Source organism: Oryzias melastigma, linkage group LG18, assembly GCF_002922805.2.
Source record: "Oryzias melastigma strain HK-1 linkage group LG18, ASM292280v2, whole genome shotgun sequence".
Classification (NCBI taxonomy): Eukaryota; Metazoa; Chordata; class Actinopteri; order Beloniformes; family Adrianichthyidae; genus Oryzias; species Oryzias melastigma.
Window position 1 is genome coordinate 13,156,768 of NC_050529.1, and position 15,318 is coordinate 13,172,085.

Sequence of the window (15,318 nt, forward strand, 5' to 3'; positions counted from 1 at the left end):
AAAGGTTTGTAGACATTTTGTAAGTAAAATGTCACCAGACATAAATATTCACATTTATTATGATGGATGTTAATTTCCTCTTTCAGAATGTGGCATAAGTTTAGATGGTGTTCTTGTTAAAAAAAGAAAACCTAGTGTGAGTGTGTGAAATGTTGATGCAACAGCAGATCAGAATGTTGCAACCAGCTTATAAAAAAATGAAGGTTTAAATTCAAGTGAATGCTCAGCCGCAGTTATTGATTATAGCAACACTAGTAAGTTTGTTTGGTATCTATTGGGTTTTTTACAGTAGAAAGAAACAGTTAGTGAATTCCGATGCCTACAAAATACCATTATTGAGTGTTTATAGGTCACTAACCAAATACTTGGAGGCGGTTTCGATATTAAGGTGAATGAGTACCGGTAGCGTCAGATCATTCATCCAGCAGTTCGGTTGGTCTTCTGTAGCCAAAAAGTTGAAAGTCCTTTTCATACATTTTGTACAGCTTCCTCCTGTCTTCCAGTGGTACACTTTGAAACCAGTCCTTAACAGAGTTATGAGAAGTCATATTTTCATAGGAAGGAGGAAACTGGATTTCATCTTCCAGCTTTAACATCTTCAGCAGCTCCTGAGCATCTTCTTGAAGAGTCTCTTGATGGCCGACAAAGTCATATCTGAGAAGAAAGAGAAGAAATCGCTGTTTTTTTCTCAGTTTGAAACAATAATTGTTAATTTTTGGTAAGGTTTTCCTTACTCAACGAGGCAGGGGTGGCACAGGCGAAACATCTGCCTCCAGTGGGGCTCAAAGGGCTCTTTTTTCTCTGCTTGTGGATCCAGTAGGTACTGAATGAAGTTATAAAAAGAGGGTTGGAGACCCTTTTTCTTGGCCACCTTATGACTGTAAGTCAGATTAGTTTGATTTTTGTAAAATTCCAAGATAACTCTCACGTATCCTTCATAAAAATACTGGTCATATTGCTGAATTTTGTCCCTATAGGCGGAGATGAGGCGGACAAATGGATCACGGACAAACAGGAACTTGGTGTAGTGCTGTAGTTTTGCCTGTAGGTCAAATAAATACACGTCAAACCTCTATTTGACACTTTTAGGATTTTAATTAAGGTTACTGCTCTAACTCACCTTTCTCTCTGCCTTTGGAAAATCATTGAGGTACTGGAATCTTTCAAATTGGTGAACCCAGTTATGCTCAAACACCATGGGGTCAGGATATGGTTCACTGTAGTTTAAAGCGATCAAGGTTCTCTTCCAGTTGGTACAGGCCACCTGCAGGAAATGTAAACCAGTTGATGACATTTTTTTTTTAAAAATTTCAAATTGACTAAACAGTTTTTGAATACATCTCACTAAAAAGTCTTGTACATACACATTTTCCTTTTTGACCTAGCTTAAAAATGTTAGCCTAAAACTAACAATTAGCTCATATATATATATATATATATATCTATATATGATATATGTAGATATATCTATATATGATATATATATATATATATATATATATATATGATATATATATATATGATACATATATATATGATATATATATCATATATATCATATATATATATGATATATATATATCATATATATATATGATATGTATATATATATTAACTTTATTCTGAAATGATAACAGTCCTCATAATTCTAGACAAATAGTATCATTTTCGTCAACTTTTTCTCGCGCTTGCGTTCCTCTGCTAGCTTTAGCATAGAATGCTAACAAAGTTCTATAAATTAGAAACTTGTGAATCAAGAATTCTACCTTGTAAACACAAAACCAAAACCATTTTACCCACATTTGAGCAGCTTTAAGAATGTGATTGCAGATAATGTATCACCTTTGGAATGTAGCAGTAGACGATTCCGTGTTTGTCATCCACGATAAAATTTGTCAAGTTTGTGTCCTTTAAGTCGTCCAAACTTTGGTTCCCACCTTTACAGTATTTTCTAAGAAGATCCTTCCTTAAACGTTGCCGTTTTGTAGATCTCAGTGCTGCAAACAGAAATAAATAAAATATGTTTTTTTAAAAGATCCTTGAATTTTGCAAAAATCATTCATTTGTTCTGAGCTTAGCTCAAAAAAGCTTGTAAACAGAAGCAAAATAAAGAAAAGGTCCAGTGATGTCAAATATCGTTGGCTGCAAATCTGTATTTCTAAATAAATAGATATTCGTTATTTTATTAAGTCATACAGTGACAGATTACAAGGACATCAGACTGTGGAGACCTGTTTTAAAGCTGTAGTAATTAAGGTTTTTTAATAAATAAAGGTTCATACCCATAGTTTGCTGGTAAAAATCCCATCCGTGAGTTGTCAAAGTGATAAAAACCATGACTCCCATCAGGAAAATGACAATCATAAATCCTTTATTTGATCCCATGATGATGTACTCTACATTCCACTTTCAATCCACTGAAAACACAATCACAGCAAAAGTGAAAGCAAGTTAGATTTAAATGTTTCTGTAAAAACATGAAGGTGTCATGCACTGATTTTTGAGAGTAGGGACAAAACCTCTTCAGAAAAACTATTTTTTTTATTACATTTTTATTGATAAAGATTACATATTCATGCAGAAAAAGATATATGTTAGTTAACTATGTAAAGGTGCAGAAGGAATGCTAAACATTAACTAATTCACATACCTGCTATATGACAACAGCGTCAGACACACTCAAAGTATAAGTTTACGTAATTATAATAGGCCAACAAGATTTTCAAGTTCCGCCTTAAGTTGTAAAAACCTTTAGGCACTTCGACATACGATACAATGTAATATGTATACACTAAAGGTTTCATTTCACACTTTCTTGAAGACGCAGATTAAAAAAAGCATTTTAAACGTATTTTTTATTGTACCATTGGAAAAAAAACCCTAAATGAATTAAATTAGATCTGATGATCATTTATTCCTTAAACAAAAATAGAAGATTTGTTTTTTATAAAAAAAAATAAATAAATAAAAAATAAATAAATAATCTAAAAATGTACATCTGACAGTGTTGATAATGATCTGGCTGTTCACGGAAAAGTGACGGAGTTGTTGACAAAATGGTATTTGCATTTTTTATTTATGGTAACAAACTGTTGAAACATATGGAGGAACAAAACATTGAGAAGGAAGTACTTGTCCTGTTTAAATGTCCTTCTCTTATCTCTATCTTCACGACTAAAGAGCATATTTTAATAGCATTAAAGATCCACTCCAATGAAAATAGTCTTTTTTGTGTGTTTTTAACATGTTCTTGTAGCATTTTACTCATATAAGAGGACCAAAACAAAACAATTACAAGTATTTCTTAATTTAAATCGCGTTGGATCAGAAAACAGATGTTGGAAAAACCCGGGGTTAATGACGAAACTACTGAGTGGGCGTGTCCAGGTCTGTCTTACCTCTCCGCTCCACCACCCTCTCATTCTCCTCGTCCAACTGGCGTCAAAACTGTATGGCTGGATTGATCAAACATTGCTCGCCATTATTTTAGTGCCGAGAAAGGGCTAACGGGAAAGGGACGGGGTTTCCAACATTCCCACCCATGAACCAGAATTATATATAGACACGTCTTAAAAAAATGACAAAGGCTAAAATTGTATTCATAATTAAAATACTACTGGGAAAAAAAATACTATAGAAAAATAAGCAGTTTATTTTTGGATTTGCCAACTCTTTTTTTTTTACTATTGCCATCTGGCTCTATAATCTCCAAATCATATTTCAATTGGTTCCTCTAGGGTGTGTAAGAGTCTGGCGGTACGATATATATCACGATACGTGTGTCTTGATATATCTTAAGGCGGTACCAGAGACACAATTTCACTTTTTTTCTTTTTTAACCCTAGTGCTATCCTTTAGGGTCTCAATGACCCCACCCTTACATCGATGTGTAATCCCTCCCATGACAAAGGTGGACATGGACGCCAGTGAAGATAAAAAATCCTTGAAAAAATAAGTTAAGTGCGCTGTCCAGATGACTTCACTTTTAATGTAAACATGATTAACTTAGAAAAAACTGTCTGAATATTACCTTTCACATTAATAAAGTGTTAAAATAAATGTATTTACCGATCGAAACATTAATCACTGCAATTCAACCAAAAAATTCATGATTCTTTTCTTTTGGTGATTCAGGACATATTTTTTCAACACTCAAAGTCGGATTTTTAAAGTAAAATCCAACTTAATGAGTGTGTCAATCATTTTTAATCTATTTATTTTATTTTATATCTATTAATTGTCCCAATTCTCAAGAATCAGTGCGTGTACATTAGTCTAATCTACCACACGTAGACGGTATCAGTCTTAAAAAGAAGAAGGATGTTACTCACCAAAACTGAATCCATGTGAAGACTCTCCAAATACAAGTTGTTATTTTTTTTCGTAATATCAAAAATAAATAAATAATAGTGATAAAACTGCCAGTAAAAGAGGCAACTTGGTAATCCTCCTCAGTTTGAGCAGCTTACTGAGGCTGGGTGTCTGAGCAGGAACTGACACCACGGCAGGTAATTTTACATCTGTAGGCGTGACTTGTTCAACCCTGTTTACAGACCAAAAACTTTTTTTTTTTTCAAGATTTCCATGTGCCATTGGGGTGTAAACAAGGTCTACTTTGTGGATCTGAAAAAACAACTGTACCACCCACTGATGACACACCTACATTTCTTAATGTGGTAAAAAAAGAAAGAAAAACAGAGCGGAAAAAAGGCTGACACGTATACAGACAAGATCAGTCTGCAATATGTACAGAGATTATAAAAGGTTTTGTACAGTTGTGACCTCAAAAGTGACAATTAAAAAAAATAGATTGTCACAGTTCTCTAATCTCTGTACAAGTCCACATTTGTGGTAACTCAATACCTCTCTCTCTTTACAGGTGAGGGTGTTTCCGTGTCTTCAGCAGCCCAACCTTGTATCCGTTCCATTTTTAACACCAGATCTAAATCTGACCTGCCTGTGAAAAATAATTTGCATCAGGCTTAGTGGTTAAAAGATGGGATAAGGCATCCAAATTGATATAAGAAGGTATTAAAAGGAGAAACTCAACTTCCTCTCAGATATCCTCCGCTTAGTCTTTGAAAGTATGTTGAAGCCCCACTGAGAGGAATATTGTGATGAAGGAAATATATTAAGAAAGTTAAGCTAAAATTACATTTCTGAGTATTTCTTTTTGTAAATAATTGCTAATCAGGCACAGACATTTGTAAAAGAGCTTATTTGTGATCCAGAGAATATGCAAAGCTCTCAGAAACAGGGAGGGGGGTGCACTGACGGTCCCGCTCACAACTCCAAGAGGCGAATTTTTAATCAACAACTGCTACTAAGTAGAGACTATATGTCCTAAAAAAAACAACAGTTTTTTCAGTTGTTTTTTTTCTTTTTAATTTTAATTTTGGCTAACAACAGCATAATTGTAATTAAAAGACCATTAGGAACGGTTTTACAATAAATAAAAAGAGTGGGACTTTAAGTGACAGAGCGAACATTACAGGAGATGAGACATTTTTGGTTTGAAGAACAAACATTTTTTTCACCAAAATGAATTTTCAGATGACCCAGTTTGGTAAACAAATTATGATCATAGTAAAAAGTGTGTAAATACAAATTATTAGGTAGAATAACTTCATCCTGAAATTCTCAACATCACCAAAAAAAATTTAAAAAAAGTGACTTTTCACAAGTAAATTATCACTGTCAGCTGATTTCTTAAATAGCATTTCTTATCCAAAATTAGTCAATCCCCAAAATAAAGTATATCTCAATCATCCACCTTCTTTTTATGCTTTGTGAGACAAAGTAAGTGATACGAAACAATTCATTGATGCCTGAGGTCGGAGAAACACATTCCGCCAGAGGGAACATACCTTGGCAGAACACCGTGAAATAGTACTCTGTCCTTGAAACTTATCCTGCTACTTTTCATCTATGCACGGTTTGAAAAATGTGTATGTAAAGGCTGCAATAAGATATTATATTACATGTCATAATTTAATATCTTATTAGGACCATAAAAGTTGAAAGGCGGTGTTCATACTTAAATGTGTTTTTATTGTAGTCACTTGTAGTGTACTTTAAAAGCTGTACATATTATGTGTAAAACACTAGGTTTTTAACACTAAAGACTCATGATGTAATATTAGTCCACCACTGTGTTACCTTAGTGGAGACTTTAGCTAAAGATTTTAAGCCCCATTGGCATAGACGGACCACGAACCGGTCAAAAATCAAAAAGGGCGAGAAAAAAAAAAAATGATTCAACCCGGTTCTGCCTCTTTTCCCCATATGTAGAACATCCGCGTTAGACGGAGTTAACTCCAGCCAATATAGCGTGAGACGGAAATTTAGGCTTCAGGTAGAGAACTGTAGAAGTCAATGGGTGAGGTCAGAGATGATCCTTTCATTGTTCAAATGTCTATGTGTTCAGTACAGCAGAGTCTACCAGCTTGACTGGAAGAGTAAACAGTGAGATTTGTCCTCAACTGAAAGAAAAAGTTTAAACAAGAATGCTAAGATTAAGTTACATGGTTTCAACATGAGAAACTCACAGAACCTCTGATCATATGAACATGCAATATGAAGAACCAGTTACTCCAGTGTAGTAACTATACCATCAGATTTTATGATATATATATGTCGGAAAAGACTTCTTTTGAAACAAGCTAATGGTGTCAGTTTGTATTTCAAGTCCCAAGTGGATCAGATAACAAGCTGTTGAATTAAGTTCTTTAAAGAGAAGAAACATTATCTGGTTGCGTTTTTCTTCATTCTATCCTCGCCATTGTGAGCAACTATACACTCAAAATGTGTCCACTATTCTGTTCTCTAAATGTCATGACTTTTCATCATTTTTATCCTCCGTATTATTTGTGTTTCCTTGACAATTACGGCACAGGCTGAAGGTAAGTCTAACGGTTAAGTCTTAAAGGTTTTATGTATCCAATAAAAGTTTATCCTGAGGTGCGTTTTTTAGGGCTGGGTTGCTAAAATCGATTTAATCGATTTGAATCGATTTAAGCTTAACAGATTAATAATTCGATTCACGAAATTATAAATTGATTTAGCACATAAAGCTAATGTCCATTAGCTTGATGCTAACGTTTAATGGAATTTACCATAGGACGGCTAATGCTAACGTTCAGTTGACGTAAACATAAATTACTGACTAAATGAGAATCTTAGAGGTATGACTTTAGCAAACAAGGATACATTTTTGGTGTAAAACATAACTTTTGTTCATACTTTCTTCTTCTTCTGGAATAAGGTGTACATTTATAGCGCTATCGCCACCTAGTGGCCAAAATGAAACGCCCTCCAGGAGAAGCAGAACAATGTTTACAATGTTAATAATCTGAACATTTATGCTCAAACTTCTCCTTTAGAGAATCCACGTAACACTGGATGATATTAACAATCTCCCCACACTCTCCGTTGCTCTGGACCCTAAAAGTCTTCACCTCGCCCGGTAACCTTCTACTTCAGTACCTCTTATTTACACACAAATACTCTGCATTGCTGTGGTTGACATTCATTCATTCATTCAAGATAATCATCTCTAGACATTACATAAAGATGAAGACATGTTTTTCACTACAGTGACAAAATTAAGAGTAAAGGTGAGAACATGTAAATGTACACACTGACTGTTGATAGTAAGCTGTTTGTACAGTTTAACCTGATTATCTTTTTGACAAAAAATACAAAAGAATCACCAGGAAGGACTATTGAGTGTCTTTCTCTACTGCCCTCCTGTGTTACTTTTACTCAGCTGCAGTGGGTTTGTTCGTCTTTCCTTATATTTTCAGGCATGTTTCATGAGCTAAAGCAGTGAGTTGTACATGTTTGTACCCTCTGTAGATCCTTTGCATATTACTGTAGTAATATGTAGTAAGTAGGACATCAGTTGAACCTATAAAGGACATAGGAAAATCTAAAAAGGTCAGCCGGTTGAATAAACAGACATCTAAGAGTATTATTCTCCAGTATTCAAATGAAAATATTAAAAATATTGAATGTTTACCCTCAGTATTAGGATATCTCAGGTACTTTAATACAATTGTAGGACAGTCTCTTTCCATATTAGCCCATTAAAAACAAAAGATTACTAATACTTTGATTTTTATCTGCAAAATTAAACTCATGTTTGGTTACATGTCAAAGTTAATTAAAAAATGTCTGGACAATATATTTAATATTTGTGTCAGCCTCTATTATAGAAGTGGTAGAGAGCATGTCTCAGAGAGATGTCTCCCTTTATTTGTTGTGAAAGTAACTTGATCTCTCAGCAACTTTGCTCTATTGGGATATCATTTTATTGCATGAGTTTGCATTTTTCTTTGTTCATCGGATAAGAAAAACACAGTGTGTTATAGCTCACAAATCCAACTCCTTTCATGCACATTGTCCATTTAACTATGTGGCTTCTGCTAAACATATATTGAATATTTTTTGCAAAAGGTTATTTACAGGAAACTTATTAAAAAAGATAACCTTAATATATTGTTTTTAGACTTGGATACTAAAAACACTGATAACTTTACACCTGTTAAGTCCGTGTGTATGAAATGTTTTATAAGAAAATTACTCATGCTGGATGAATCCAGACAGAAAAAAAGCACAAGTCCAGTGTTTCATAACTATGTTAGCAGTGCTTGTTGTCATAGAATGATGATTAAATATGTTGGAAGTGAAGGTTGGTAGAATTTCTTATCCATTGGGAATATTTATACAAGGCAGCAGTGGATGCAGTTTTTTTTTTCTAAACAGGGTTAATGTTGGTTATTGGATCTAGTTAAAAAAATCATCAGGAAACCAGAACTGGCCCAACAACCTGTTTATCAAATTAGAGTAAAGGTAAGCACTACTTTTCAGGTAATGGTGAAATCACAACAGTTTGTGACAAACTGCGTGCAAACTTCTGTGTGGAAAGAAGGCTAATTTTAGGGGTTAAGAAATATGTCCCGATTCAAAACCATTTTATGTTCACTTCAAATACAAAATACATACTTTTCAAAGTTCCTCTCCAATACACAGCAATCCTTAAGAAATCAGTCTGCTGAAGGGAACAGATTAAAGTTCCTCTAAATTTCTGTTAATTCACAATATAAACATCCTTAAAATTTCTTTCCTTATAAGGTATAAAGTATACTGCCTTTGCTGGAGTTCAGTCACTTTGGCAAAAAAGCTTTAAAATGAGATGTCTAATTAAATACCAAACATACTTTAAATAACGTAGCTCTTTGATCTTTTCCATGATTCTGTACCAGCTGGTTCTGTCACAAAAAAGCAGCTTTTCAAATTGACTTTTTGACACATTTCTAACAATGCATAACAGTGCAAAGCTGCTTTTTTGTGTTTCAAAATTTGCTGGAATTGCATTCTTGCATATAGCGAGAGTTCAAATACAGGCCGAGTTATACCAAAGACTCTAAAAGTAAGACTCAGGGACTCCCTGCTGGACACTCAGCATTAAGGGGATGGATTTAGGGGGTTAAACCACCAAATGGTTCCTGAGCGCAGCTGTGTCTGCAGCTCACCGCTCCCCCGGAAGGATTTGTCAAATGCAAAGACAAAAATTTTACACACCTAGGTGTGTGACCACTTCAATTTTGACTTTAAAAGTCATGAAAACTGTTATGTGAAAGTCTTAGATCCAAAGTACACTAGATGAGGATCAAGGAGGACTAAAACCTCCTCGAACAGATCATGACCCCCCTGGACTCCAAATTACCAAAAAGTGCCCACTGAGTGCGTACTCAGTGCTACTCCATTCCCAGTGTACTTTCTCTTACCTCGAGTTCTGGATTTAATTTTCATAGAACAAAAGCGGACCAAACAAATTCCCTCTTTATTTGAATTACTGTAGTGGATACAAAAAAGTGCAAACAAAAAAAATAAAAGCTTTATTTTCATGTAAAGGCAGGTTTAAAAAATATTAAATCTCAGTTTTTAATTAGTTGAAAGGTCAAATATATTAAGCTGTGCCTCCCAAAATAATAATAATAAAAACACATTTCCCTTAAATTAGGTAGAACTGGTTTTGTGTATTGCGTGATTTTCCTTCCCAGGTAAAATAAGGCCCAATTAGCCACACGTCACAATAAATTAACATAACATAGAAAAATAAATAAATTATGCTTAAAAACTAAATAAGAAACAACTGTACTTTAAAAAATAAAAAGGATAAATAACATCCCAACACTTGTTTTCATGGTGGACATTGTGTAGTTTCTTAAAAATGTATGCAAAAGTTAGGAAATATTTAATATATTTTTCTAAATATATAAAATAAATTCTTCAAAATTTCACCTTCAAATATCACAGCTTCTATGGAAATTAGGATGTCTGCATGAAAAGTCTAAAACTTTTGACCTTTTTCCACTACTTGACAAACGAGTATAAATAAGACTATTTAATAGCACTGGTAAACATTGGCAGAGAGTTTATTTATCTTGAAATATTGCTAAAATTTAAATTGAAGAAGAGGCCTTAAATTGTTATTTGGTGCTTTCTGGAAAGGCAAACACATCTATAGTTTTTATGAGTGTAACCCAGCTTACAAAAAATGTGATTGCTTAACCGTAAATGAATGACAGCTGTGTACTACTGTGTACTTTGGAGTAACTCTTGTTTTTTCAGATCATTCATCCAGCAGTTCAGATGGCCTTCTGTACCCAAATAGTAAAAAGTCTCTTTCATATAGTTTGTACAGCTTCCTCCTGTCTTCCAGTGGTACACTTTGAAACCAGTCCTCAACAGAATTGCGAGAAGTCATATTTTCATAGGAAGGAGGAAACTTGATATCGTCTTCCAGCTTTAAGATCTTCAGCAGCTCCTGAGCATCTTCTTGAAGAGTCTCTTGATGGCCGACGAGGTCATATCTGACAAGAAAAAATATAAAAATGCAGTTTTATCATAAATCTTTTTAAAATTAATTTTATATGAAGTTGCAGGTTACAGTTGTCAGGTTTTCCTTACTCAACGAGGCAGGGGTGGCACAGGCGAAACATCTGCCTCCAGTGGGGCTCAAAGGGCTCTTTTTTCTCTGTTTTTGGATCCAGTAGGTACTGAATGAAGTTATAGAATGACGGTTGAAGACCGCGCTCCTTAGCCACTTCATGGTTGTAAGGCAGATTTGTCAGGTTTTTGTAAAATTGCAAAATGACTCTCACATAACCCTCATAGAAATATTGGTTATACTGCTGCATCTTGTCCCTATAGGCGGAGATGAGGCGGACAAATGGATCGCGGACAAACAGGAACTTGGTGTAATGATTTAGTTTTGCCTGCAGAACAAATAAATACACATGAATCTTCAATGAATTTCAGGGCATTCTTAAAGTTGTTACACAAACTGACCTTTCTCTCTGCTTGTGGAAAGTCTTTTAAGAGCTTGAATCTATCGAAATGATGAACCCAGTTATGTTCGAAGGACATGGGGTCAGGATAAGGCTCACTGTTGTTTAAAGCTATTAAGGTTCTCTTCCAGTTGGTACAAGCCACCTGCAGGGAATGAAAGTGTATTTTAAATTATAATCTTAGTAAAGTACCCATCATAATCTTGTCACTATTTAAATTATACATACATACATGTATATATATATATATATATATATATATATATATATATATATATATATATATATATATCAACCTAATTGCCAGTGAACCTTGTTATTAGCAATGCTTAACATGTTTTCCTCCTTTTTGACCTAGCTTAAAAATGTTAGCCCAAAACGAAAAAAAATTTCGCCTCAGGCATAAATGGATTTATTTACTGTCCGTTTATAATCTAGCCAAATATGTAATTAGTAAGCATTAATTGTAAAACATAGCAAAAATGTTACACTTTTTCGTACACAACTACTTTACACAAAATAAGAACGGCTATGTGTGCTAAACGCTTTTGAGCTTGTTCAGTCAATCAATTTATAATTTATATAGCACCTTTGACAGCAGGAGCAACAAAAGTGCTGAGCATAAAATCAAAGAACAATAAAATACAGAACAGAAACAATAAAAGTCATTAAAACAATTAAACAGTAAAAGCAATAAAACAATAACAAGATTGAAATCTTCTCACTGGAATTAAGAGACTGCTTCCCCTTTTCAGAAACCACGTAAAACTGTAGCAATCTAATTATTTACTAATACATTTTACAGTATGTGAACTGTATCAGATTAACATAAATATATTCAAAACATGTAGTAAATTATTAATGTATTTCTAAAGAAATATGTATAAATGTGTAAACACAAAAGAGGATCGAAAGATTAGAAAAAAATAAAAATCAAATCGATCCAGGTTCTTGTGAATCAAATCAAATTGTTTCTGGAAATTATTATTATCGACACCCATCCCTACATTTAAGTTGCCACAGGGTGGCATTTTGAGATAAGTGACCACAATATAACCCTTTCTTGGGACAGCCTAATAACTCGACACGAGATAAAGGCTTTTTTTTTAACACAACAAACTAAACTTATAGATTTTTTTTGAGTAAGAACCAATAAATACTGTGTACATATATATATGTAGATTATATATATATATATATATATATATATATATATATATATATATATATATACTCCATATATATTTAAACAGTAAATATATATACTGTGTACATATATAAATACAGTACATATATATACACTCCATATATATATAAACAGTATATATATATATATATATATATACACATATATTTACTGTACATATATACGTATATATATATATACTCTATATATATATAAACAGTATATATATATATATATACTGTGTACATATATATATATACTGTACATATATATATACATTAGAAGTTCAGTCGAAACACACAAAAGTTCATGTGACATGAGAACCAAAACGGCGAATGCAGGATCATTAAGCTGATTCAGTTTCTATGTATAAACTATTTTACAGCAGAGCTGTCCCAGCTGATGTCAACATACGAGCTGCACCACTTATTAACTAGTCATAAAAATGACATGAGAACTGATCCTTTAACTTTAGATTGTTTGTACTTACTTGCTACCCAGAACGGTACCTGTTTAAACAGGATCAGGTAAAAACAACAAGCGTTCCTGTTTAACATGTGAAAACAATACGGACATGCGTGCACGCTCCATGATCGTCTATGGCGGCAGGCATCGTACACTGAATACTTTAGGCGTAGTGTGATTTGGGCGGATATTTAAAAGTTAGAAGATTAGAAGCATTCAGCGATCTTTAATAAAAAATATTTTTAGAGATATTGAGCAGTAATTATATTCTTTTATCTCAAGAAAACAGTTATTACCATGTGATAACAAGTTAAGTAGTTAAATTGAGGAAATAGGCTGTTTTTTTCTTTTTAACAAATAGTTTTCTTGTTATTCCAATAATTTAAAGAAAAAAAGAGAAATATTTGATACTCATTTATAAATGCGAATGCTGATTATACGTCACCTTAGGAATATAGCAGTAGATGATGCCATGTTTGTCATCCACAATAAAATTTTTAAAGTCTATGTCCCTCAAGTCGTCCAAGCTTTGGTTCACACCAGCACAGTATTTTCTTAGAAGGTCCTTTCTTAGATATTGCCGTTTTGTAGATCTCAGTACTGCAAAAACAGAGGAAGATATTCAATTCAAGCTCTGCTAAATCATTCACTAGCTGTAGCTGCTGGAGTGAAATAAGGAATCAGAAATGAAGCAAAATACACAAATGTTTGAGTCAAATTAAAAGATTATATTTTACATGAAAATAGTTTATTAATTTAACTACATTATAAAACAATACTACTACAAACGTCTGGCTTTCTTTTGTAACACTGCAGCTACAACAAAGGTTTTAGATAAAGCAAAAATTAATACCTAGAGATTGCTGGTAAACATCCCATCCATGAGTTGTCAGAGTGATAAAAAGCATGCATCCCAACAGGAAAATGACAGCCATGAATCCTTTATTTGGTCCCATGATGTTTTCATTTACAACTCACTTCCAACGAACTAAAAACACAACAGTAAAAGGGAAAGCCAATCGTGTTTAAATTAAATATTCACACATGATCTGAAAAACTCTTAAAAAGAAGAATGTTACTTACCAAACTGGAGATATGTGGAAAAAAATCCAAACTGATAAAAATCAATACAAGTGTGTTTGTGTTAAGGGTAAAATGATAATAATAATAATTTAAAAAACAGATTTTAGAAAATATAAGGAGTCAAAAACCCCACTTCTGATCTGGGAATCTTTTAAGGCATCTTATGAAAGCATAACAGTGAAGTTATTCATTAGGATGTTGAGCTAAAATAAAGGAACTAAAAGCATGTCAGATAATTTTATCCAGCAGTAGGCGTGACTTGTTCAATCTTGTTCGACAAAATACAGTTGAACAGAAAAAAAGATCAAAAATTTCCAGCTGCCTCCATGTGGCAGTGGGGTGTAAACAAAGTTTGCTTTATGGAGCAGTAAAAACAATCGCACCACCATCTTAAGCCAGCTTAGGTCACGCCTTCATTTCTGCACACTGTCAAAAAAACAGAAGGACAAAGCAGAGAGAGGAGAGTCTGACATGTGCAAATACAGAGGTTTATACATTCTAGAGAGCAAAAAAAAAAGGAATGTTGAAATATTCGCTGGTTCTTCATTGGCTGAGAAATGAGTTACCTGATCTATGCTCAGGAAAACATATATGGCTACATGATATCCTTTGTCTTCTCTATACAGGTGAAGGTGTGTCAGTCTCTGCGCTAAACCAGTATTGAGTGTCTGTCTTTGACACTAATCTGACCTGCCTGTTGAAAATAACATGCCTCATGCTTAATGGTTACAAAACCTAAGTTGGTTCAAGGATGCAGTAAAATCTCAATTCATTCTTCTTTCTTGAAAACAGGCGAAATGATTAGTCAAGAATTGAGACAATCCAAATCCCTAAAGTGAGTCTTCTGATACTAGCGCATGTCCGCCTCCTACAGCTGGTGCAAAATGTCAAAGTGAATTATGCTCCAGGCTGTTTCTTTCATATATGTATTCCGATAATATGAAAGACTTGGTGTCATGGAGTTCCAGCATGGCAAAAACATCAATTATTAAGTTCCCCTTCATTATCAATTTTCAAACAGTTGGCCCATCTGGGATTTAAAGGAACATCACAACGAAATCAGAGTCCCTGTTACGTCAGAGCTCGACCTGGTTAAACTTGCAATGCGCTTTCAATGGCCATGTGTTTTGTAGCCCAAATAAGATCGTGATCATGAAGGCAAACACAGGAACGCATATATACTGGCATTTACATAAACCTTTTATTGAAAGTAGTCGAACACAGCAC

General features: G+C 33.8%; 2 protein-coding genes across 2 annotated transcripts; both read right to left on the reverse strand.

The window, feature by feature from the left end:
• Positions 1–6: 6 nt before the first annotated feature.
• Positions 7–5,117, reverse strand: LOC112156252 (carbohydrate sulfotransferase 12). The gene is made up of 6 exons (XM_024288479.2): positions 4,332–5,117; positions 2,283–2,417; positions 1,843–1,997; positions 1,121–1,264; positions 735–1,042; positions 7–654 (listed from the first exon to the last, which is right to left on the reverse strand). The coding sequence occupies exons 2-6, from the start codon at positions 2,383–2,385 to the stop codon at positions 414–416; spliced, it is 951 nt and encodes a 316-aa protein (XP_024144247.1). The 5' UTR covers positions 2,386–2,417; positions 4,332–5,117; the 3' UTR covers positions 7–413.
• Positions 5,118–10,424: 5,307 nt separating this feature from the next.
• On the reverse strand, positions 10,425–14,701 carry LOC112156251 (carbohydrate sulfotransferase 12). The gene is made up of 6 exons (XM_024288478.2): positions 14,092–14,701; positions 13,862–13,996; positions 13,454–13,608; positions 11,359–11,502; positions 10,978–11,285; positions 10,425–10,880 (listed from the first exon to the last, which is right to left on the reverse strand). Exons 2-6 carry the CDS (start codon positions 13,962–13,964, stop codon positions 10,640–10,642), a joined length of 951 nt encoding a protein of 316 aa, XP_024144246.1. The 5' UTR covers positions 13,965–13,996; positions 14,092–14,701; the 3' UTR covers positions 10,425–10,639.
• Positions 14,702–15,318: the final 617 nt, after the last annotated feature.